We start from the raw sequence: 26,295 nt of genomic DNA on the forward strand, positions 1-26,295 counted from the left end.
CAATCTGATCTAGGGGAAAGTTCCTTCCCATCCCCACATACGGCAATCAGTTAGACCCTGAGCACGTGAGCAAGAGTCAGCCAGCCAAACTCCAGATGCCACCTCAGAGTGCTGTCTCCCCCTGTCCAGTGTCTCATCTCCAGCCACGGTCACCTTTGGTGTGTTAGAGAGAGGAGACTGCACACCCTCAGAATACTTGGGGTGGGGGAGAATTCCTTCCTGATCCCTGTAGTTGGCTGGCTGAAGCCATGAAACTTGCTTTCAGGAACATAAGGCATATGCCACAGGTGAACCCCAGAGCTATTGATCTTGCCCCCATCATCACAAGCAATGCCATCATACACCTGTATTTATAAATTTGTCCAGCTCTTTCATAAAACAAATCAAGTTGTCTGGCCCCACAGTTCCTATTGGGAGACTGTTCCAGAACCTCACCTCTCTGATGGTTAGAAACCGTCTTCTAATTTTCAGTGCAAAGTTACAGGGTTCCTACCATATAACCCATAAGTCCATCACCCCTGCAAGCGGGGACAGAGGGTACCAAAAGAGGAACCTCAGCCCGCAAAGACTTCAAGTCTCCCCTTTTCCCATAGGCCCAAGGTCCATCAGCAAAATTCCATGTCTCTTCTGGGAGCTGGCCCTTTGGGCCTTTTATCCACACTGATCACTCTCGGGGTGCCAACAATTAACTTGGTTGCATCCCACCCTATTATGACTTTAGGCACAGTTCTGAGCAAGGGATAATAGGTAAACTCTGCAATTCCAGGAGTAGGCCTGGAATTATTTGTGCCCCACAGACACCCCACTGAAGCAAATTCCCTCCTTGCTTCCCTTTTTCCTCTAGAAGGCTAGTAGTTTATTGCTGGTCTATACTAGTAGCAAATAACAACACTCCCTATGCTGGCTCATCTACACTGGCTGGTGCGTTATTGCAGGTCAAGGTAAACGTTCTATATACTCCCTGCCCCAGCCTCATAGTGGAGGTTCTGAGTCTCCCTACACTAATGCATAATCCAAGTCAACATCTAGCCCATAATGAGTAGCGCCACATATTGTAAAATGAGAAGCAGTGCCTTTTTTATAAACAGAATAGACTTAAAGATTAGAGGTCACAATTGTAAAGGGAACTTGCTGCAGACAATTTAGCATAACTGATCACTCTCTCTGCTTTAAAGAAAAAAAAATTATTCTGGAAGCAAACCAACAAGATATGTGTATTTAGCTTGCTAACTCTTGTCTGAGTGCTTTATAGTCTGGAGCTTCACTGGTCAGCAATGGAGCTTGTTGCCTGCCCACACATAGCTTCATAGCAAATTTTGGCTACCCTTTCTCTTCTCTGATTTGTCAGCCCAACAGTACACAGCATTGTCAAAACAAGTTTGAAAAGCAAAACCTGGAAGATATTTAAATTGTCCCTGTCATAAACATTCTATCTTTATCAGCCTCACCAGTACACACATTTGCAATGTGCCATATTTATAGAAATAAAAGAGAGAGATGGCAACAGACAGACAGAATTATTTAGTTATTAATGACTGGCTAAGAAAATTAATGCTGAATTAATCTCACAAACTAGGTAAATTGCTGAGAATTTAAGAAGAAAAAAAGATTGCCTAGCTCATCTATTAACCGTAATAGGATAGTGATGAAGCAAATCAAATATTTCCATGCCACGGTTCTTTTCTTACACCATAATTAGTTTCACAAGATTAATAACTGTATGTCTCTCTGCAAGTTTAATTATTATCAAGGGAAACTTCCTGAAAATTGAATGGCTAGAGCAGTAGGGAAAAGTAAACATTTAAAATGTTAAAATGAACCATCTTAACATATCTAAATCCAAAAATCCATTTCAAGTTATCTCCAAGTTCAAAATTAAACTGGAAAGAAGTTCAAGTTTTCACTCCAGACAAAATTTCTTGGGCCAGATCCTCAGCTGATGTAAACTGGCGTGACTCTGGCCCAGTATATGGTCACTAAAACAGATAGTGTGGTAAGCACAATGGTATAAATTAGGGAAGTTAGGAATTAAGGAGCTTGGAAGGAAAAATATTATTGGAATTTCTGGAAAAATGAATTATAGAGACCTAGCAGGCAGCAATGTGACCTTCTATATTATCCCAATCAGCACAATAGACGTGAGGGTCTGTGAGGGCTAAACTGATCATCCTTAACACCACTGGACCACAAGGGAAGCAATGCGTGACAAGGCAGAGGCTGGGTAAGAGGAGCAGTGACAAAAGCATTCAGACACTCCTGGAATGGTTTAGTTTGACTGGGAAAGGAATGTTTCAGCTCATCTTTAGAGGTAACAATATTTTGCAATGATGCAGTCAAAAAACTGCATTGAAACTGCTGGAAAAAATCCTGTTTATTTCCCAAATGAAAGGGGTCTTTTGGCTCTATGACTGATGCAGTTCTATTACACAGTGGTGCCGGTGGTATTAGTGGAGGCTGTGTGTGGAGCCTAATACCACACAATACTCATTTCCATGGGGGCTTCCCCCTTTTTGATTTTACGCCTTCTGGTTAATTGTTAAGGACCCATTTTAGGTGAGCACAATGGCAATAAAGAATACATTCAGACACTGAGATAGCATGTAACCACCTTATTTCTTGTATAAAAGAAAATTATTTTGTTTTACCAGCTTTTGCATGTGCCGTTTTAGATCTAGAGGGCAGAATTAAGCCACATCAGCAACCAGTAAGGTATTAAGTGCAAATCTTTACTGGCTCACTATTGCCAGGTGCTGAGCTCCCTCAATGCCCATTGGAATGCACTCATGGCAGTGCTCAGCACTAGGCAGAATGGCGGCCTATCATTGTAACTCCAGATGAGTTACTGTAAATCAAAACAAACATAACACCACACACTGCCCCCACCCGGATTTCATCCCAGTCTTCAGAACCCAGCAGCCATTCTTAGCCTCTAGTCTGGACAGCTGGGCAAAAGGAGAGGGAGAAAAGAGACAGAGTTAACCCTTTCTGTGATATTACCCAGGGTACAATCTGGATTGATGGACAGCTATGTCCACTCAATTCTACAATCTGGGGTGCCTTTTATACCATTTCTCTGTGAGAGTAACCACTCCTGGTCTGCTCTCACACCACCTCCAGCATGTAAATCACTCCCAGCTATACTGTATGAGTGCTATAGCCAGCCACCCATGAATTACACTGCAGCGCAACACCGGCAAACTTCCAGTCCCAGACTTTCCCCAGAAATATGCATTTTATACTGCCTAGCTCTCTCCTTCAGGACAACACAGGCTCATAGAAAGTCCATCATTTTATTAATAGAAAATGATATGCACAAATCCTGTTAACTCAAATGAAGTTTCCCAAACACTTCAGTCCAGCCACTCTCGTCTTGATAAAACAACAAGACAAGTTTATTAACTACAGAAAGATAGATTTTAACTATTTACAAGTAATGAGGCATAAAAGTCAGACTTGATTACAAAGAAATAATAGATAAAACAGAACTAACACCTAACTTAACAAGCGAAGTGATTTCAATGCAAAAGTCTCTCTCACCACGTTTTCGCGTCTTACTGGCCGAATTCCTTTCTGCCAGAATCCCTCCCCAATCCAGTAATGCTTCCTTTGTCCTTTAAGTGTTGTTGATGCCATGAGTAGAGATGAAGAGAGATTTTGGGGCATCTGTTCCCCTTCCTTATAGCTCTCTCTCTCTTTGAAAATCAACTCCAGTGGAGGTTCATGAGACAGAAGGTCTCGGGGGGATGGGAGCCTCTAGCTGTTTCTTTGCCAAAACATAGATTTCCTGCTCACACCCCTTTTCCTGCCAAAGAATGCCGCTTTACCAGGCGATATTCCCTTTGATTTTGTTGACACCTGGCTGAGGAATCAATTTGCCTTTTGTCTCTGAGGAACAGGTCTGTGCCTGCTTTTCTAAACCTGGAACATGTCTCAGCAATGTCATGCAGTAGAATTTTATAACTTCACATTATAACAATCTTGCCACACATGTTTTACCAGCACAATAATGATCAGCAAATTATGAGTTTTCAAATGATACCTCACAAGGCATACTTTATACAAAATTTATCATAGTCTTGTAAAAAGGATGAACATAGGGATACAGACTGTCATACTTTCCTAGCTGAAGACCAGGTAGAATGTCCCTTTCATTCTACCTTTATTCTTTTAGAATGCTGAGTGAATATTGTTAGCTTCCTTGATAAAGACTTATTTTCTTTTTCTTTAGTAAAGTTTTCTGCAGGTTTTCTTAAGGCGGGGAAATATTTTACATACACACTCACACATTTTAAAAATGGTCAGTGACTTAATAAAAAGAGTGATTCAGGCTGGCAACTTGAATTCTAAACCCACTGCAAAATAATCTCCAAGTTGCTGCAGACTTGTCCTGCTTCCACATTAGGGCAGGATGCCTATCCTTGTACCAGATGAATTTGGTTTGCAAAGCATAAAAATAGTGACAGCTTGTGGGTTAAAAAAAATGAGCAGTAAAATCTTGAATAACAGGTTTTATATTAGGAATGGCAGCTCAGCTAGGCACTGCCAATAGAAACAATAATGATGATGGAATGTGTGCTTCCATTATGTACTGTAACATTAAAAGTTCTGCGCAGTAAACACTAACTGAAATTTATTCATAGCTGATACAATTTTGCTTAAACTCACATAGAATAACATTATCGACCCCTTTTTTCCCCATTATATTCTATAGTTAGTATTGCAGGTGTATTTGTTAACTTTTTTTGTGTTCACTTTACACAGACACTTGCTGCCCGGAAGTCTGGTATATCCCTGGCGACAGTTATCCGGACTTCCATAAACAATGAAGAAATGGTAAGTGTTTTTCAGTGGAAGGTTGTGTTCATTTAAATAATGAAGAAATTTTGATAGAGCTATTTGAACGTTTACTATTAATGTTATGTAAAAGATGATGCTGAAAATGTTGTTTACTCTTGATTGGCCATTTTTTATACTATTACTATTTATTTATATATTTTCTGGTAACATCAAGATGCTCTTCTCTGTATAAGTGTCCTGTGTTGCTAGGTGTTGTACAAACATATAGAAAGACATAGCCCCAACTGCAAGTTTTACAGTCTAAAAAAAAACAGCTAGCAAATCTCAGAAGTAAGGGACATCTAAATTTACCTTTTCTCACACAGACCCAAGGCTTTTCACCTTCATTAGAGTAAAATAAATAAGATACGCTAAATCAGGCTCTTAGGATTGTATATTTATGTTAAAATAATAAATGACCCATTATTTTAATCTCCCTAATATATAGCTGAAGAGGTAATTTATTGGTCTAAGCATCTGGTATGGAAACCTGGATTCCTTGAACAATTAGTTCAAGCCTCTTCATAAGTTATTCAGTCTTTGTCGCTGCAGGGTAGAATAAACTGACTTCCATGCCCTTTACTGTGTGGGGACTTTAAGATGAGACCATAAAAAAACAAGGTCCTGTTTGATATGACAGGATAATATTGATCTTTTACTCCTTTTCATAAGAGTAGAGCTTGGTTCTACTTTTCTAAATTTCCCCTTCCCCCTTTGTTATGCAGCCTGGCTGGTTATGCACCCTGGCTAGGTCTTACAGGATGAAAAGTGTTACATAAATGTAAGAGATTATTATACCTAAGAGTGTTTGTTTTGTCTGTCTTTCTGAATCATTCCAGTCATGATTCTGGCTTTTAACCCATATGTGTGTTTTTGCAGATTTAGAGCAGTGGTGGGGAAAAGCCTTGGTTGATTTAACTTGGTCTGTTTTGACACTGACATGAAATGGGTCATGGGAGACATTTTTATTTTATAAAATATTTATTTTATGTGTATTCTGTTTATGGGAAACTGTCATTTAAAAAATGTTTAACGGTGTTGTGCACAGGCTTTTGACAAGTGTCTACTGCCTTTCCGCTCCTGTTACAATTTGTTGTGTCATGCTTTACCTATTAGAATAGATTGCAGGGACCACGTGTAATTTTTCACTATTGACTAGCAGACTTTTGGCTACTGTAAAAATAACCACCAATAATAAGGTGTGCAGTGGTAAATGATGGACTGGAATGATTATTTACCATATGCGTTTACAATGACAATCTTTTGAAGACAATCATATTTTAATAACTGGTAAAATCTGGCCATAACCATTTCCCACCAGTTTTTTGCAAAAGAAGGTTGTTTTAATCAAGAACACAACAGGTGTCATTTCTCTCCACGGAGCTCTGAAGTGTGATGCAAGTAGTTTTACATGGGCTGGAACCCAGCGTGATTAAACAGAAGCACTAATTTGAGGGGATACAGGTCACGTGTGTGTCTCCCCCAAATTACCAGTTCAAACATATTCTTCTATGATTTATTCTCCTATGAAAAAAATGAAACATTTTCTTACAGTGCAGTTAGTCTACACAGTGGACATGCTGCAAGTAGAAAAGTGGAGAGGCTGCTACTAGGTTATATCTTGATACTGAAGACCTTCAAAGGAGGCTCCGTGATTTGACGGGAGATGATGTGATGCCATTGGTTGTCATAAAGGAATAAACTGGTACTACTCAAAAAATAGAATGATGAGGTGGAAAATAGCTAGTGTTTAAAATTATCCTTTCAAATAAAAGCAGCAGTTACTTTGTGCTGCAATCTCAAAATAGCAACAAACTTTGATAGCAAAGCAAAGTGTGGAATCTTTAACAGAATAAAAATGAGAGGCACACAAAAAAAATAATGTATAGACCAAAATACATCACACAACTAGTACAAAATAAAAATATTTTTCTGTTATTTATTGCATATGACTATGAAAATAGCTGACCACATTTATAAAAATTAAAAGCAATCAATATGTATTACTAACAGAAGCCCACAAAAAGGCAGTTTGTAATCATTACCAACTACTCTGACAATAAATATCATTTGAGCTATTGACTCAAATCAGAAAGAAAAGAAAAAAAGAAGAAAAAGGTGGTGGTAGGGAGGGAGACAGATTCAACAAATTTATTTGCACAGCTTTTTTAGGAGGTGGGGGAGGAAGCTACCAGACTCTCCCTCTGGAGAACTGTAAGAGATATCAAGTTCTAGAGCGGATATATTTATTGTTAACAAATGCAAGATAATGCACACTGGAAGGACTAATTTTAACCACACTGTGGGATTCTGAATTAATTGTAACCATTCAGGGGAAAAAAATGGGGGGTCCTTTCAGCCTGCTCAATGAAAACGTCTACTCCATGTGCGTTGGCAGTTGGAAAAGTTAATACAATGTTAGGATGCATAAAGAACAGGATGGAAAATAATACTGTATATATTATAAGGCTGTTACATACCTTGAGCTTGATAACTGTTTTCAGTTCAAGTCAGCCCATATCAAACAATGTGTACCAGAAATAGAAGTATGAAAACAGACAACAAAAATGATTACAAGCATAGGAAGACATCTACATGATGAGAGAATGAAAAAAAAATGTCTGTTGGTTTTAGAAAGGAGATGAATAAGAGGAGTATGACGGTTATATAAAGAATGGTACAGAGAAGGCAAGCTGGGCACATATAGGGGACATATAATAAAATTGAATGGCAACAAATTTAAAACTTGATAAAAGGATATACTTTTCTATCTATTGTATAAGTAACCAGTGGAACTCACTGCTGCAAGGTATCATTGAGACCAACAGTTTAGCAGGATTTAAACAAGGAACAGACATACATGAATAGAGGGAACATCCAGTTATGTTAGACAGGCTGAAAGGTAATGGATGTAAACCCTCAGTCTTAAGCATACAAGACATCCATTAGGTGACAGGAGTTAGGAAAAACTTCCCCTATGGGCAGGTGATCCTCTTATAGGGTGTTTTGCAGTCACTTCTGAGGTATGTGGTACTGAGCATTGCTGGAGGCAGGATACTGGGTTGGCTGGACCACTGATTTGATTCCAACATTCTTTCAGCTGATGATTTCTGCCCAGAATAAATTGCCACCTACCCCCACAAATTAAACTCCAGGGATAGACTGTTTAAGGATCATTCCCCACGCACGTGCTGCAGTGGGACATAATTATGATGTAGTCAGTGCGTGTAGTCTAAGGCCCTGATCCAGCAGAGCACTTAAGCATGTGCTTAATGTTGTTAACTTCACTGGGACTTAATCATGTGCTTAAAGTTAAAGCATAAATTTAACTGCTTTGCTGAATCAGGGCCATAAAGCTGCAGGTCTCTGTAAGTCACTGGTGCTCAAAATACTGCTAATTGGAAACATAATTATTTGTTTTTGTCCTTTTCTTAAAAGGAATGGAAAGTTCAAAAAACATGTGATATAATGCTTGAGTGAAATTATCTTCAGTAAGGAGAATAAGTGGATAATTTTGCAGTACTTGAGGATTTTGCTATGCATTAACAGTGCCTAGATACTCCTGTGATTGGCTAGATTAGGACGGTATAATATTATGAATGAAAGCATTCTGAAGATGGGATAAGATATAAAAATTATCCTTTTTCTGCATGTTAAATAGCACAGAAGCCATTTAATTCTTGTTATTGTTTAGCAAGAGGCTGTTCTTATCAAACATATATATATGAATATCATTTGTAATATTACACTGTCCTTTAATATATATGAGTAAATTTAATTTTTATTTTAAAGACACAACTTGTAAATCTGTTATTCAGACAAAACATTTTTTTATTTTTGAGTTTCCCATAATGGCCTGTTGCTAAATAACAAAACATGGATTATTTGGCTTCTGTGCTATTTATCACAAAGCAAAAGTATTATATTTAATATGTTAATTTCAAGGCCCACTACAATTTATTTTGATTTCTTTACACAGTGAATGGTCCAAATCTTACAAATGAAATATACCCTGTGACAATCAATGGAACTGAATAGGGTGAAAGCAAGGGCAGGATTCAGACTGACTTGACTAATCAGATCATATGTATAATAGCAACGAGTCTGCAAATAAATCTTTAAAGACATGGTCTTTTTAGTGAACTGTGTTCAATCAAAATACTGTATACGTTCCCTTTGAGATGTTTTTGAAATTTTCTTTTTAACCTCTGTACTGGGTAAGCTGTGAAGAGGGCATTCCAGGAATTGGGGAACAGAGAGGAATGGAACATGTTGTGCTTTAGCGATCATGGCTAGCAGAGGCGCTCCTAGAGAGTTATGTATCTGCCAGTGCAAATTAGAGAAGCTTTAGGAGAATTACCAGCTGGGAGAAGACCTGACCTGGTGTGGTAGGTGTAGAAAAATTATGTAAAGCCACTTGCCTGGCTGCATTGCACTACACTGTCCCACCAGGACATCATCCCGTTGTTTTCAGTCACAGCTATTTGCTCAAATTCTGTTTTCAATTAATAATAATAGTTCACACTCTATCTTCTATCAAAGAGTCTCAGAGTTACTTGGATCACATAGATGTGAACTAGAGCAGAATTTCTGCCCAATTTTGCATAGCTAATGCATTGTTCCAATTACCATGTGGATGTAACAAATAACTTTAGATTCATTATTTAAATCCATAGTGTCAGCTAATCAGCACCATTTATTTTTATTGTTATTTCTATCCTGGTAACAAAGATCCACTTACAGGGACTAAGGCCCCATCCAATTTGGTGATGTGTACAATCAACTAACATAAAAACAGTCCTGGACCCAGAAAGCTTTCAGTCAAGACTTTAGGCAATCTGTGGCAGGTGAATAAACCGGCAAACAGGAAGGAAGAGGAGGTCAATGTTATAGTAGAGACAGGTGTGATGGCATAAATTAGTCAAAAACAGCAGTCTCAATGGCCACAGCTGATTGCCTTCCTAACCAATACTCCAGTGACTCATAGGCATCACAAGGTTTTAAGGAGAGCTTTTAAAAAGATAGGTTATGGCTTTTAGGTTGTGGATGGGGAGTTTTGTCCAAACATAAGGGAGGAAGCACAAAGGTGTTTATGGGAAAAGCAGGCAATCAAGGCTGGTTTCACTGGCAGAGCAAAGGCTGGGGGAGGGTCAATGTCACAATGAAAAATTAGATTTTTGAAAGGCAGAATGAGGCTCTGTGTTGGAGGGCAGTAATGATGATGAGAAGCTTGCACATGGTGCATTGGAGATGAGGGAACAAAGGTGAAGAGGGAGGAAGGTGGCCTCTTGCAGTTATTCTGACATAGTTCATTATTCTGTTCAAGTAATTAAGTGTTGGGTTTTTAATTAACCTTGCCACCATAGGCCCAATCTTTAGCTGCTATAAATCGGCACAGCTACCTTGATGTTAATGAAGCTAGGCTGATTTATGCCAGCTGAGGATCTGATCCAAAGAATTTAATACTGAATTATATCCATGCTGTAAGATTCACCAGGGGGTGAGACTTCATCAGCCAATAATCTAGTTTTATATGTATATACATCAACTCAAAAGCATATGCCTAAGCTTATGAGTTAGTCAGCTCATGAATATTAACTGGTCTACCTGGTGCTGGTTTTTCTGCTGCAGTAGAGAGCCATCCTATGATGGCACTTATTTTGTAGCAGTGTTACTAGACAAGCCGTATAGTATGTGCTCCAGAAAATATTATGGAAAATAAATGAATATATGGAAAATATTATTGTCAAAATATTCCAAGTGTTATGGGGAAAATATATATCCAGCCACATAAACCCTAAAAATATCTCCCTGCTTGCCTCATTTGAAATGTTAACACCCCACACTGACTGTATACTTATCAGAGCTCAGATGGCAGTAAATAGCATTGAAGATGTGAAAGCATCAACATATACTTAAATTCATATGGTGAAATGAAAAAAGCTTCAGTTCCAATCCTCCTGAGCACTTCTTTGAGCCACATTTAATACATAGGTTTAATATTAAAATGGCCATTTCCCCTTTCTTCCAGCCATAGAGTCCTGCCTTGTCCCACTTCTACACCCTCAACTCTCTTTCATTCTATGTTTTTCATAAGCAAACCAGCAGAATAACTTGGTGCCTCATTTGCCTTTGTTTACAATCCAAGTCTTAGAAATATCCAGCTTCCCCCACTGCTGTCTCCTAGATGACTGCTTCTTCTTCACAATACATTCATTTGACTTATTTAGAAGCAGACAAGGCAATAACTCATAATATGATGCTGTCAGCCACCTGCATTTAATCAGGGAAACGAAGGTAGGGCCTGATCCTGTGAGGTGCTGAGCATCACCTGGGAACTGATGAACTGTCTCTATTCCCACTGAAGTCAAGGGGACTTGGGAGCACTCGGTACCTAGCAGAGAGAAGGTGAACACACAAAGTTGAGGGTATGTCTTCACTGACAGCGGCAAATTCTACGCTGCCAGATCGATTCTTTGGGATCAATTGAGTGGAAGTGGAGACCCACTCAATCAATCCGGAAGTCGACTGAATAAATCCACCCCCAGAAAAAGAGTAATGCGGTGTCGAAGGGAAGGCATTTCCCATCGGCTCAGCATAGTGGGGAAGCCATGCTATTTAGAATTTAGGGAGTCGAAGGGAGATAAGCAAGCTACTCTACGTATACTCTACGTAGCTTGCGTATCTCCTGTCAACTGCTGCCAAATTTCACGGTAAGTGTAGATCATGACTCAGGAACTTAATAGTAGGGAATGGATGAGCCCATGTTTTATATGCAAACTTATAGGAGCTAGTTTGTCAGTGTTCAACTGGGTTTTGGCACTAATGAGCTGCAATTCAGCTTGTTTGCGGTGCTAATTAGTATATAGTTGATCATTTTTGACCAGAGGTAGTCATGAGCAGCAAAGTTTGTATTCTGATCCAAAGATCTGAGTATTCAGTTCTGGGCTTTAGTTTGGGCCCACTCCTACTTCTAAGAAAAAGAGATCTTGGCTCTTAAAAGGGAAAGTATCAGGTTCAGTACTGTGGGGAAACTGGCAAAAGTGGAACTCATGAAACTTGCCCACTTCAACTCTGTGGGGAGACAATACAGAAATGAGATTGAAGAGACAGCATTTTCTACATAATAGAGATACATTCCATGCAGTGTGTATAGTCAGACAAGTCCCTGTAGGAAGCAGGTAAATATTCAAAAGCCGTATATTAGGTAATTGATCAAAATGTATCTGCAAATATAATGGTAATGAATTTTTACATTTCTGCCATTATACTGGACTTTGGACTCTGGAATTACACTGGACTCTGTGGTGAAAATATAATTGACGGATCGAATACATCTTAACACTGCTCTTGATGTAATCAATTAAACTAGGTCATCCAAGCAACCTGCTCTTCAAAGTACAAGGTGAAAGGAGTAAATGAGTATTTTGCTGATGAATGTATTATTTGATTTATAATCTGATATTTTGTAAAGTTGTGATGTTCATAAAATACATTTTAACTGTAGTTCACTTGTGTGAAAGAACATTTAAATCTAAAATGCCTTTTATTGATTTTTTTTTTCCCGCCCATCCCACCCAACAGAAAATGCATGTTTTCAAAAAGACATTGCAGGCTTTAATCTATCCAATGTCATCAACTACTCCTCATAACTTCGAAGTGTGGACAGCTACAACTCCCACATACTGTTACGAATGTGAAGGTCTCCTTTGGGGCATAGCCAGGCAAGGCATGAGATGCACTGAATGTGGTGTCAAATGTCATGAGAAGTGCCAAGACCTCCTAAATGCTGACTGTTTGCAGAGTGAGTATTTTGAGACAGCTGATTTTTTACCATGTTTCATGCCTTTTGACATACTGTATATGCTGATAGATGCCCACTGAAGTGAAGGGCCAGATCCTCAGCTGATGAAGTCAATAGAACTATGCTGATTTGCATCAACTGAGGATCTGGCCAGCCATCTATGAAGCGCACCTGCTGTTAATTTGCCTTGGTCATTTGAAATATTTAGTCAATTGCCTCTGCTGATGCTCTGCTGTTCAGTTACAAATAATCTTATGACACCAATATATTGTCTACTTTCTCTTGCAAAGAATCTCACCAAAAACCATTGAAATCATGTGAAATAAGGTCCTGTTCATTTTGTTTCATTCAAAATACAGGAAAATGTCAGAACAAAGATAAAAATGAAAATGCTCCTGTAAGTGATTCCAGTCACAGTAATGTACTTTCTGCAATCACATTACCTCCTTAAAATTCTCCCTGCATGGCCCCAGTGCAGATATTTTAATAGTAGTTGTTGGGATTAAAAATTGGGGAACTGAGTCACAAATTCACCTAATTTAGGCTTAATCAATTTCACCTTTATTTGTGAACAGAATTATTATCACTTATTGTGTCGGGACTACATTTATGCCAGACAAATAATAACAGACAAGACAGAATTGATAAATGGTCCCAAGTTAGCACGTTCTGGAGCACCAGGAAATTCTTCCACCTTCGATGATAGTCGTTGCCTTCTCTGACACCTAGTTCTGGTCCTTCAGACCCATTCTTCAATTTCTCATCTGGTGTTCTCTAGTTAAGGCCCATGTTCATTTAGGTCTTTTATACATTTCTACATTACAGATTACTTAATGTTTATCCAATTGGCTTTTAGCACATTACCACATATATTACATATGCGCAAATTTCAGTTACCCAATTTCTGCATTTTTCCTGTCGGTGTTGCAGTTTCTGGGTCATGTTGTTTTTGTGTCATCCTGCCCTCGGTTTTCCCAAAAAAAGGCAGGAGGATGGTGGTGTTTGTTTATCATTAAATTTTTGTGTATCTTTTACTTACATCTTCCAGCACAACATGTTATCTTTGTTCTGTCAGCAATAACATTTTAAGAAGATTGATAATGCTATGTAAAAGAAGAACCAGGAAAACCACACTTATACCAGCAAGAGCTTAACCTAAGTGTTACCTCATCTGTACTCATTTACTATACATAATTACAAATCATTAAAAATATAGCTATCAAAACTCTTAATCTTACCATTAACAATTCTTCATTTTATATTTCAACATTATAAATCAATATATGTTATTCTGTGCTACCCTTCATCTATTAGAAAGGGGGAAAGGGATATGGAAAACATGATGATTCTTTAAAATCAACATTTCTTAGCCTTTTTTTTTCATTCAAAGTCCAGTTTTATTTGTGAATTATTACAAAGTAACTTCATTAGAAATTTTACTGTGGATGCATTTTGAGAGGTATCTCAGTTTTAGAGCCTCGATATTTTGTTGCTTTCAATTGTACCCCAACGGTAATAAATACATCTGAATGCACCAGCTGTAAAAATGATGGAGTTCTCCCACTGAGAGATCTGCTGTTTGGAATGGTTGTAATAAAGGAATCTTAATAAATACATGTGGCCGGATAAAATAAACATTACACACCAGTTAGGTGGATTTTTCATCAAATTTATCTCCAAAAGTAGAGTGTAATTAAAAATGCAAACCTCATTGAAAAAGTGGTTAACTCTCTGCCGCAGTGTCCTGGGGGAAAGAACCCAAAAAAGAAGCTGCAAAAACAAAATAGGGCAGTAAAAAGTATCTCCTCTTCAAAAGAGCATACTGCATCTATTTAAGAGGAAAATGTTAGACAATAGTACCACAAATACTTTTCAACCCCCTTTTCCTTTTGTCTATTATGTGGCATTGATGCCTGTATTGATTACAAAATATTAATCATCATAGCAACTCCTGCATGAAAAACATTCATTTTTTAAACAAATATATATTTATAATGATCAGTTTATGGAAATAACTACTTTCTTGACCTAGTAATCAAATGGTTTCAGTGTTTTGGGTTTTTTTTCCCTCTTTAAAATGAGATTTAAAAAAGCATTATCAGCAGTATTTAAGAGATAAGGAAGTGCAGCATGCAATAGGGAATTTTCTTTCTTTTCTCCATCAATCCACTCAGCCTCTTAGTAATTTATCTTGTGTTGCTGGGATGAAACTCGTTAATAACATCAGGGGATATTTCATTGGCATAGACACAGCAAGTAAAGAAATGCAAGACCATGTAGCTGATTATGGCCTAACTGGGTGGCTGCACTATTAACCAATTAACCCATTTTTTTAAACTGCACAAATTAATCTGTTCACATGCCCACTGTTGTTACCCACTTGTCCAGTATAGTATGCCGTGGCCATCTGCTGGGGATAAAGTCTCATCATCCATGGGATGGAGGCTACGCAGAGATGCTCACTATCTAAATTTGGCTTCATATCAAAATCCCCCTCTTGGCCCTCTCCTCATGCAAGAAATTTGAGCGCCATTGAGTGGTGCTTCATGCTGTATGCTCAACATTAAAGCTCAACACCTTTGTTACAATCCTCCTTGCAGATTCTGGCTTTGGTCACTCTCAGCTCTGTGTTTGGGATTGGGATGAATCAAAGGCCTCCTGTTAATGCACTGTTACTACATTGCATTGCCACCACCAGGAATGCTAGAAATTAATTTGGATAATCCCCTGCCAAGTGAAAAGCCACCTTCAGATAGCTGATGGAAAAGCTGCTGAGCCCATATTAGGTAGATGCACTCCATATTTACAAGCATAATAGGGGACTGTTTCTTATTATATCTCATGCCTCTGTGCCTAGTGACTAACCCTTCTTGATACCCTGAGTGAACTTTGCTATCCTGTTAGCCCCCTTTATGGTGACTCTGGCCATCCTCAGCATCCCTCCCAAAAACTCACTTGGGGACCTTTTTAGACCATACTAAATTTGGTAGTGTTTTACACTTATTGTGCACTCTGTGCAATGCAAGGCAGTAGGTAATCAGGACCTGCCACCTTTGTGACTTGTCAATTCTGGGGCTGGCAAAGGACTGTTTTGGCTCCCAGTATATATTATGACAGCCCTAGGGTTGCTTTACCATATGCATAGATGTCATGTCCTTGACGGACTGTTCCAGCAGCGAGGCATAGCCAGAGTATATAGATGTTGCAACCACACTCTCTTTCTCCCTCTATGCTACAGGTTATAATAGTGAATGTCATTGAGCTGCTATCCAGCTTTATGATACTCAGGGATTCCCACTACAGAGAGGAAATTGCCAGCTGGCCAGATGCTCAGACTCAAAGGGGCCATAGCACAATGGAGAATTTGCAAATCAAACAGTACCTAATCTTGATTCCACATTATGATTAAAACTGAGCTAGTAGCAACCTTGTTTGACACCTGTGTTTCTAGTATACTTTAACTAAACAGTATGAAAAGAGGGTTTTTTGTTTGTGCTGACAGTCATGTTATAAAACTATGGCTTATATAGTGAAGACTACGGCTGCTGCTGGCATGGTTTCAAGTTTCAGCCATGTTTAATGTAAACAGGATGCTAACGAATACTGTAAGTCTTTTAACATATGTGCAAAACTTCTGTTACCTGGGCAGTACATGGACTGGGAAAAAGGAGAGTATACTCCTTAATATACAGCAAGTGTCAGATCCTGTCTACTCTCATTTGACCAATTGACACACTTCATTCCAGCAACATTTTAAGACTTCATCTAAAAATAATTCATTGTGTATGAGCCCATTGATCTCTTTCAGTTCTATATAGTGATTTGGTGCAGTAGGTCACTTGGGGAATCACTTGGATTATCATGCTCTGGTTTTCAAACATAAAAATAAAATGAAGTTGCTGTCAGATTGTAATTCTGCTGGCAACAGAATATGTGCAAAGAATTTGTCAACTAACTGCTTATCACCCTCAATACAAGAACCAAGCAACAGTGAACTGCCATTCTTAAAATTTTAGCTTGCCTCTTTCTCCATTTTTATTAGTATTGGGTTCAGATTGCACCCTCCCACAGAAAAGCCCATAGGAAAGGGACATCAGTAGGCAAACTCCACAAAGTGCCCCTCATGGAATTTTTTGTAGATTGTTCTGTTAGGAGCTTGAGGCTCGCCTCCTCAAGGAATGGGCAGAGGTTTTAGCACCAGAACTTGCAGATCTTGGGAGATCCATATGGATCTCGGCAGGTCTGATAGAGGACTGTCCCATCTGCACCTGCTTTAGAGATTCTTGCTACCACTGAGTTTGGAGATGTGCTGCCAGGGCTTTTCCCACCTACTGCTGCGTCTAGAATCCTCACCCTCTTCTGTGGCACTAAGAGGACTGCACAAAAAAATACAGTGGCAACTATCTCCGTCTCCTCCAAATACTGTGCATGGATCTTGGTCCTTGGGTAGAGTCATCGTCCTGGTCCAGGAGGAAGGGATGGCTGTACCCTTTTTTTGCATTGGAAGGGGGAAATCTGCCTGCAGATCTCGGAAGGCAGGACAGCATGACCTAATCCATTGTTAAGCAGCATTTTTAACTTAAGTAAGGAAAAAAATCATAGCAGAGTGAAAGATTCACTTCTTTATCTGAGAGAGTGCATATTCAGAACATTTCAGTTTAACATTAGTTGAAGTGAAATATTGCAGTGGGCAGTATAGATCAAATGGCTGCATGCCCCATTCTCTTGAGTTTGTGCCTTTCATGACATCCCCTTTTGCTTGGAAGAATGTCTTAGTCATTGAAGTCAGGTTCCCTCCTCCTCTTTAACCAAACGTCTTCTAAAAATCCTTATTTTCCCTGAAGCATCCCAACAGCAAAGACGACTCTGGGCCTGTTCTGAATTCTACTGCAAGGACTCAGTTTTGGCTGGAAGCTTGATGTGACATGAACCTTGATTCTTTGGCATGTTCACCTGTTCTACAGCACTGCATAGAATAATATTAATATTATGCAGTGATACCTCAAATCCAGACATCCCTATTTTTGAGTAAACTCAGACCTGAATTTTATGTCTTGAGCCCATTTCTAATGGAGAGAACAATGCTTGAGTCCATTTCTTCCCAGGTGTGTACTGATTTCTATACTGCCAATTGGTGGTTAGCTGAGGTGCCTTGGAAAAGTTGTCAGAAATGCAGTGTATATTTTTAGTGACTTTCTGCAGCTTGAGAGAGTCCTAGTTCAAAGAATCTTTCTTTCCAATTGCCTGTAAATTAAATGAAATGGGTGTAAAGAGGGATCTAGAATTCAGTCCCCAAATATTGAGAATAATCATTCGTCTGCAGTTTTTACCCACTTGATCCACAGTACCACAGACAGAACTTGGTAAGGAGAGAGATCACAGAGACCTTTCCTTAAGAAGCTACTTGAGAACTAAACAAATTTGTTGTCACTGTACATGTTGGGAAATATGTGGGGAAATATTGCAGTCAGTGAGGTTATTTGTGTACTTGAAGTTAAGCATGTTTAAGTGCTTTTTCTACATCAGGGTCTGAGTTATCAGTATCTTGCAGTACTGAGCTCTAAATGTCTGTGTGGGGGTCTTCTACTTAAACTTACTTTCTTACACCCAGCTGCTTGTTGTTTTACTTAACAGATTCCTCTATTGAAGCTCCTCTGTGCACACTTTAGACTCCTTTAGACTTGCTACTTTACACTCATCTATCAACATGTAAATTGCACCACTTTACACCTCACCCCTGAATCTGGACTGTTATTTATAACTATTAGTGGGTCAAATACATCCCTGGTGTAGATCCACAGAAATATAATACACACTTTAAGCTCCATTTTTCAGTTTAATAATTGTTTACATTTGAAATTAATTTGAATTTAATGGTTCAAAAATAATATTTGGCTTAACTTCTAGGCATAATTGCTGTATAACAAATGTTAACACCACAACTACATATGCATGAACATTTGGTATGCTTGTTTTTAGCATTTACGTATGGTATGAGCTTCTGGCATTAGACTGTAGATATAATAATAGTCTGAGGGGTTTAGTTACATAAACTGTCTGTCTGTCTATCTGTTCTTTTATTTTGTAGATTTTAAGGTTGGAAGGCACCACCTAGTCTGATATGATATATAATGCAGCCATTGAAATTCATCCAGTGATTCTTGCATATAGCCCATGAATTTGTGGTTTATTTGGAGTATTTCTTTTGGGCAGCTATCCCAGGTGGGATTTCCAAGTGCACCTAAGTTACTTGAGAGCACAAATCCCATGGACTTTCAATGGACAGTTAGTATGCTGTTCCAGTAGTTAATTACCATCACTATCTAAACTTCAGTTTACAGCCATTTTCTCTTGTGCCTTTGTCTGCTAGATTAAAGAGCCCGGTAGTTATCAGAAATCTTCTTCCTATGCAGGTAGTTATGAACCCTGCAGAATGCCTCTTAACCTTTTTAATAGCTAATTACAGTGAGCTCTGTTGGTCTCTCATTGTTATTGTGAGGGATGTTTTTCAGACCACAAATCATTCTTGCAGCTGTTTGCTAAGCCCTCTACAATTTTCCACATCTTTTTTAAAGTATGGATATGAGAGCTGGGCATGATATTCCAACACGGGGTCTCACCAATGCCATATATATACAGAGGCAATAACTCCTACCCACTCCTGCGCGGCACATCCAAGGACCATGTTGGTGGGGGGCTGACGGGAAGGAAGTTGTTGTTTTGCCACAGCATTACACTGGGACCTAATGTTCAGTTGGTACTTATGCCACACATATCACCATTCTGTCTTATCACCTAGCGAAATTACAAAACTAACCATAGACACACACATCTATGGTAAAGGGACTCCTCTTAGGTTTCTCGCCTTCCTCTCCTAGGCAAGGCTTAGGCAGTTTTGAGCAAGTAAACATCTACAATGCAAACTATAGATGTAAAAATTAAATCCATGTAAGGGATCCAGTCTTTGAACTTGAGCACTGATATTTTTGCCCCCTCCCCTCCACTTTTGGGTGCTCTAAATAGCATTTAATGTCCAAATATCAATTTTAGCTGCCCATGTGTTGATCTGAGTACTCAGCTGTAGGCTTTGGACATTCTACTATGCCATCTGTATTTGAAAATTCGGTCCATACACATTATTTCTTTTAGGTATAAAAGCTCCATCAGTGGCATAGAATCAGCCAACAAAGAACATTTTAAATATCTTTCTGGATTCAGTGAAAATTCCGTGCTGGTTTTTGTTTGTTTGTTTTTTCGCAGATGTGTATGTGTGTGAGAAGGCTGTAATTAGCAGTGCTATGAAATGAAAGGGCCAGAGCCTCAGCTGATTTGACCTCAGAGGAGCCACACCCACTTACATAGTCTGGGAATCTGGCCCATTGTCTCTCTTTAGCACCCTGCCAGACAATCTGTCTCGCTAGCAACCTGGTGTTTGCTTGGATGAATTGGCTCTTGAGCTACTGCAATTTGGTTTTCGATAATGACTTCTAGTGCAGATTCCTGTCCACTAGAAGTGAATTAAGTTCACAAGCTCATTTGGGTCAGTATTACAAGATGGTCGTATTTTGAGGTTGAAAAATGAAAACAATGCTCTGTTCATTAAGCCTCTCATCTTCACCAAGATGTTGCTTTTAGAAGTAGATACAGTATTAAGTCAGAATTGATTTCTATCACATTGTTTGGATCGGTCTTTGAGTAAGAGAGGCTTGCTAATTTTATTGTGCAACATCAGCTACTGTGTTGTCTAAATGTCTCTAATCAGTAATTCATAGACAGGGCTGTTGATAGATTGGCAGTATCACAGGATGTAACTATAGTTTCATTAAATTATACTATACAGTTTAACAATTTTAACTTGCGTTAGTTAATGCATACGTCCAATTTTATCTGGATTACCTGGAAAATAAGCATGAGTTTCTACAGTGACCCACTACAGCCACATTGAATGTATCCATGATTAATTATTACATCATAATGATTTCATTTATTAATGAAAGGCACTGATGGAAAATGGAACATGTTGCTTTTTGATGTCTAGCAAAAAGACATGTAAAATCAAATTTCCTGTATTCATCACACTGTCGAAGCAATTCAACAGTCATTTTTCACCTTCCCTATAAAATCTGAAATCACTTAAAGTTCCCAGCTGGTATTTTGTTTTGTACTGGCATTTAACCTTTGTGTGTTTAAGGATTTTTTTTTTCTAAGCATGTCTACTTTTTCAGTTTAGAAATCTTTGCTCACTGGAATTTCAATCTTCATCATTCATAAACTACGTATTTGTCAGTACAGCTACAGAGATTCTCAAGATCTAGAAGCCATAAAAGATGGTGATACTGTGTCACATATCCCAGGAAATTCAGCTTCTGTCATTCCACTCTCACCTCACCCATTGCCTTTCCAATCTTCTGCAGTGGATTAAGCTTTGCCTCCCATATGGCCATAAATATATCTGTGTCTTTGATGTTCTGTAAAGTGCCTAGCATCCTTCAGGCACAATATAAATAATAAAAAAACAAAATAGAAGATGATTAGCTCAAAAGATTCTATAAGATTCCAATGGCTGGCTGTCCAGGCCATCGGACAGATAGACAGCCTCTTCGTGAGTCATGACAACCTGACAGAACCTCAAAGAAAAATGCCATCAAAACAAAATAGTAGCATTTGGTGGCATCATGGGTTAGAGGGATTGTACTCCAGCAGATTCAGCACAGAGCTGGAACTCCCGAATTTTAATTGCAGGGCAAGTCACTTAACCCCACTTTGTTTTAGTTTCACCTTGTGTAAAAAGAGAATAATAATACCTTCAGTACCTCCATGTACCCCTCAGGAATAGTCTGAGGATGGATAATTAGATAATGCTGCACAGTGTTTGGAAATGCAAAGTGCTCTACAGCTCTACAGCTAATAGTCCTGATGATTATGCTGCCCTCAGTTACAGTAAATACTGAAAGAGCCCTTCATGGCAGAAGGCCATCTTAGAGGCCAGAAAACCTGATCACCAAAAATCAGAACACAAAAAGAACAAACAAAAACAGCTCCAAAGCATTGCCTTACAAAGCTGCCTCATCGGGGCCAAGGATCTGGCTCTCTGTTTGTTATGTGGAATATATTTCTAACAATATTTGCATATAGTGGTCATTCTTGCAAATTAGCCTATTGCCTTAGGTAACTAAATAATGTGACATCTTTATTTGCAATGTTCTGTAAGTTTTCCTTATACTAATTATATTTAAGGTTGCAAAGTGTATTATAAGGTAATCTCATCTGTTTCACTCAGGCAAAAATGGCACAATTTTAAGGGCGTCCAGTATACTTTTAGTAAAGTACACGATCTTATTCCCTGCAGCATGGGAAATGGACAGGTCTCCCCAGCTGGCACAAAGCCAGGATTAGGTGGCTCTTGAGAGATGCACACACAGCTCTATGATGTAGAAAATGGACATTTATTTGTCATGTTTTATAAACATGCTCATAATTTGGCTCCACCATATTCATTATTTTTTCCTTTATCCAATGCAAACTGCAACAATTCCTTTTGCTCCAACCAGTGTATTAAATTCAAAGTGCCTAGAGCTAAAACTGGCTGTGGAGGAGAGGTATGTGGACTGTGGTTATAAAAAGCTGGAATAAATTATTGGCTTCATTAAACAGGCACTCACATTTTCTGGTTTTGAGAAACTTTTAATCCTATATTTTAAGCAGCCTTGTCAGTATAAATGTACCTGAAACAGTGATTGCAATTCACTGTTGCCAGCAGCATTAGTGTTCTACATTATACTGCCTGTGTTGTACTGAAGTCTGCTGTTGTAAGGTTTTATAAGTTATGTCCTCCTGGGACCCTTATGAAAACAAAGTATGTATCTCACATGGAGAGTGCAGAGAGCAACATTTTAAATAAATAAATGTATACTGGGATAGATATCAGTGGAAAAATACATAGCCAGGATCCACTCCTCTTATTCTAACTCAGGCAAATCTCCCATTGGAATCAAAGCTAGATTTGCCTGAGTAAGGAATGAGTAACTGCAGAATTTGGCCCACAGTGTTCAATGGTGTGAATCAAAAATCAGCCGTATCTATTTTGACAGGACCTGTTGTGAAAAGAAGTGATGTATCTATCACATCACTCTTTCATTGGTCAGAAAATCTTCTTTATATTAGTCTATCATCTTGCCTTTTTTGACAGTCTCCATATAAAGTGTTTGCCTGTGGTATGTCCTGCTCAGTGATCCCAGCAACCAAAGTACTCTGCTGCTATCATTTTTAACATAGCATTGACCACATGTTTCTGCTGGTGTTCTATTGACAGATGTGCACGATAGCGTTTGAAATACCACACCCTCACTTTCCCAGGCACTCCTCAGAGCTGTTTCCTTCCACATCCTCGACCTCACACCCTACTCTGAGCTGAAAAATAAACTAATTTGTTATCAGACACCTAAAACATTGTTATGTTACTCAAGTACATATGCAGTGGTGGGGATGTGTCTCAGAAATGCTTTCATCCTACAGAGAGGAGAGGACTTTACAGTTCTGTAGAGTTAACTCTGAAGTGCTACAGTGATCAGTGCTTATATTTAGAAAGATAACTATCTTCAAATCCCTGTAAATTCTCCATTCATGAATTACAGCTGTGAAGAATTTTTAATGATGCCCTCCCCAGCCTTGTGACTCTATTTAGGCACGTGTTGTGTATTTTATGTACTGGGGCAGCTCTAGTAGTTCTGCTGCCCTAAGCAAACCAGCAAATGTCCCTGCCTACTAACCAAGTCACCTGAGCAAAGAGATGCTGAAAGTTTTGCTGCTCCTAATATTCTGTTTCCTTCCTTGACCACTTTCACTGACTGTAGGTAGGGGCAGGGGTGATTCTTTCCCATAACTGGCTCCATGACACCTATGTTCCACCATTAGGTTTCCATCTAGAAGTCAGAGACAGTTGAAGCAAAGCAGTCAATTTCTTATCTTTCTTGCATCTTCACGGCTTTTAATGAATGGGCTTTTCCCTTTTTTGACATATGTATGTACTGACATGTCTTCAGCTTGCTATCCCATCATTGAGGAAGATTGCAAATCTCTTTTTTGAAGCTGACACCTGGTTACTGTGACAGCTGAGAACAGAATAGTTCTCATTTCTGAGTGTGATGGTTAATAATCATCCTTTCATTTATTTTTTTTATTAAAAAATTCAACATTGTGTGCCCCAACTCACCCTGTCCCTCGGCTTTCCTAAAGGCAGCATTCTTTGCAAAATTTCTCTAAATTGTCCCAGTGGCACAACTTGGAAGAAACTACATACCTGAATTATCTAACTAGTTACAACCAAAATTTAATCAACAAGGCCAAATGCTGGCCACTGTTTCAGAGGCCCAAGAGGATGGAAAGTTGGCTTAAAGAGCCAGCAGGAGAGTTCCTAGTTAACATGAAATCAGCTCTCCCCACTTCTGCTCATGGTGTACTGAGTTTTCCAGGAGCATATTCAGATGGAGGGGGGTGGTGACCAGAGAATGCTGCCCCAATGATCCCAGATTGGGCTTCCTAGGCTGGCTTTTGAGGGTCGGTTCTACCTGACACAAGATAGAGCAGCCTTAAGACCCCATGCACTCAGGATCTGTGTGAATGGAATGGATTTTACGTGCAATGCTTGGCTTATGTGGCTTTTGGATACAGTCTTGTGGAAATGCTCTGCCATCAGGGCATGGGGAGAAATTGTGTATACAGTACCTGCAAATGCTGGGATTTACGTAGGAGTTGTCAAGAAAGCATTTTAAACCATTAGTACTTGTTGATCAAGTTATGAGATCTCTGATAAATGGGGTTTATAATGGAAACAGTGACTGGCTTACATTTATAACTGTCATGCAATGCAATAATAATAATTGGCAACTGTAATGCACCAAATAGTCTGTGTCTTGAAAATCAGAGTTTCCCATTCATCATGGAATTTCTTCTGGCTTCTTTTATCAGTTTCCCTAAGGTAGAATTTTAATTAATCACTAAAGAAACTATAAAAAGAAGGAAATATAAATGCTATTGTATTAAGTGCTCAGAAAGGGAGAGTAATATTTAAAGTATCTGAAAGAGTAATAATTAAAATTCACAGTACTGAAATATAGCTTATTTGTGACGGAGGTGAAGTACAGGGTCAGATCCTGCGAACTCTAATATAGACAGTCATTTTCCCCACCACAGGTTCGTTTGAAGTAAATTCTTTCTCAATTATAATGGCCACTTAAGACTAATTCATCACCTGGTTTTGCAAAATATGAAATACTCTACTTATCAGTATGATCTCAGGTAAAATTAAAATCCTAACCTTCAGTATAGAGAATTACATCACAGTGGATGGCACAACAGTTCTCAAATGCGATTTCTCTTGTTTGATGGCACTTTACATTCTAGTATGTAATGTTTGGAAGAGCTGCATTCCACCTTTGTATTTAATATTGGTTAGGGTTATAGAAGTGAAAACCAAACATGATAATGTGATGTGTCACTTGCTCCAATGTTTCTATGAATACATTGATCACTTTATTTTTTTTAAACTCAGGAGCAGCAGAGAAGAGTTCTAAACATGGTGCAGAAGATAAGACCCAGAATATTATTACTGCTATGAAGGAAAGAATGAAGATTAGAGAGAGGAATAGGCCAGAGGTATTTGAAATGATCCAGGAAATGTTCCAGATTTCCAAAGAAGACTTTGTGCAATACACAAAAGCAGCAAAACAAAGTGTGTTGGATGGGACATCCAAGTGGTCAGCAAAAATAACCATCACAGGTGAGGATTTTTTTTCCCACTGAAATTTCACATTGAAATGTACTCTAGTAGAAGCTAACTCTTTCCTCCCCAGTCCTATTGTTATGAGTTAGTGTATATATAATCTAAGATGAAATTCCATGTTAAAGTTTTTCTCTGGGGTATCTATAAATGGTTGGTTCAACAGCATATTAACTGGAAGCCTGAGTAATAGGAAAAATCCCGTAGTCTCTGTAGATCGTGTCAGTAAAATAACTGTGTATTTCCTCTGTGACATAAATAACTCCTATTTTAGGATGGGAGGATAACTAACTGTTCTTTTTTCACCTGTTCTGCTTCCTACCAGCACCTCCTGTGCTTGAGATTTTCCTAATATTGATCAATTGTAAGTGTTATAGTTTGATGATCTCTTTGATGGGTTTTTAATTACTGAAATGCTAAGAACACCTCAGCTAATAACTCCAATCTCTTTGGTATGAGAGTCTCCATCCATTTTTGTTACTTGAATAAGACTGTGTTCCAGTTAAGTGATCTTTGTCTAGCACATCTGCTCAAAACTGCTATTAACTGTTCTTAACCATTGAATTTGGCTGGGTGCTCACAAATATTCCCAGTTTGCATTAAAGCTGAGGAACCAGAAATGTATTGCTTATATTTTTTAGTTTCATAATTCAAATATCAGCACAGAAAACTTAAATATAACTGACCTCCTTGCATATGATACTAGTGCATGAAATAACAACTTAACTACAAGACTGAAAAATTAAAAGCTAGTGATGTGAAATATTAAATGGCCTTGAATTCGATTAGATTCAACATTAATTTAACTTAACTTTATTGTCATTAAAAAAATAATCCATATTCTGATATTAAAAGTGAATCATGCATTACCTTCCTC

The 26,295-nt window shown here is 38.6% G+C and overlaps 1 protein-coding gene across 1 annotated transcript in view; it reads left to right on the plus strand.

The window, feature by feature from the left end:
* UNC13C (unc-13 homolog C) overlaps nucleotides 1–26,295 on the plus strand; it is a 325,566-nt gene that overhangs the window by 96,426 nt on the left and 202,845 nt on the right. Inside the window, 3 exon segments of the mRNA XM_067555862.1 lie at nucleotides 4,762–4,833; nucleotides 12,421–12,640; nucleotides 25,191–25,418. Of these exon segments, the coding sequence (XP_067411963.1) occupies nucleotides 4,762–4,833; nucleotides 12,421–12,640; nucleotides 25,191–25,418 (520 nt within the window).

This window comes from Emydura macquarii, unplaced genomic scaffold (genome assembly GCF_026122565.2).
Source record: "Emydura macquarii macquarii isolate MOO-44397 ecotype Brisbane River unplaced genomic scaffold, CSIRO-AGI_Emac_v2 contig_1644, whole genome shotgun sequence".
NCBI classification, from domain to species: domain Eukaryota; kingdom Metazoa; phylum Chordata; order Testudines; family Chelidae; genus Emydura; species Emydura macquarii.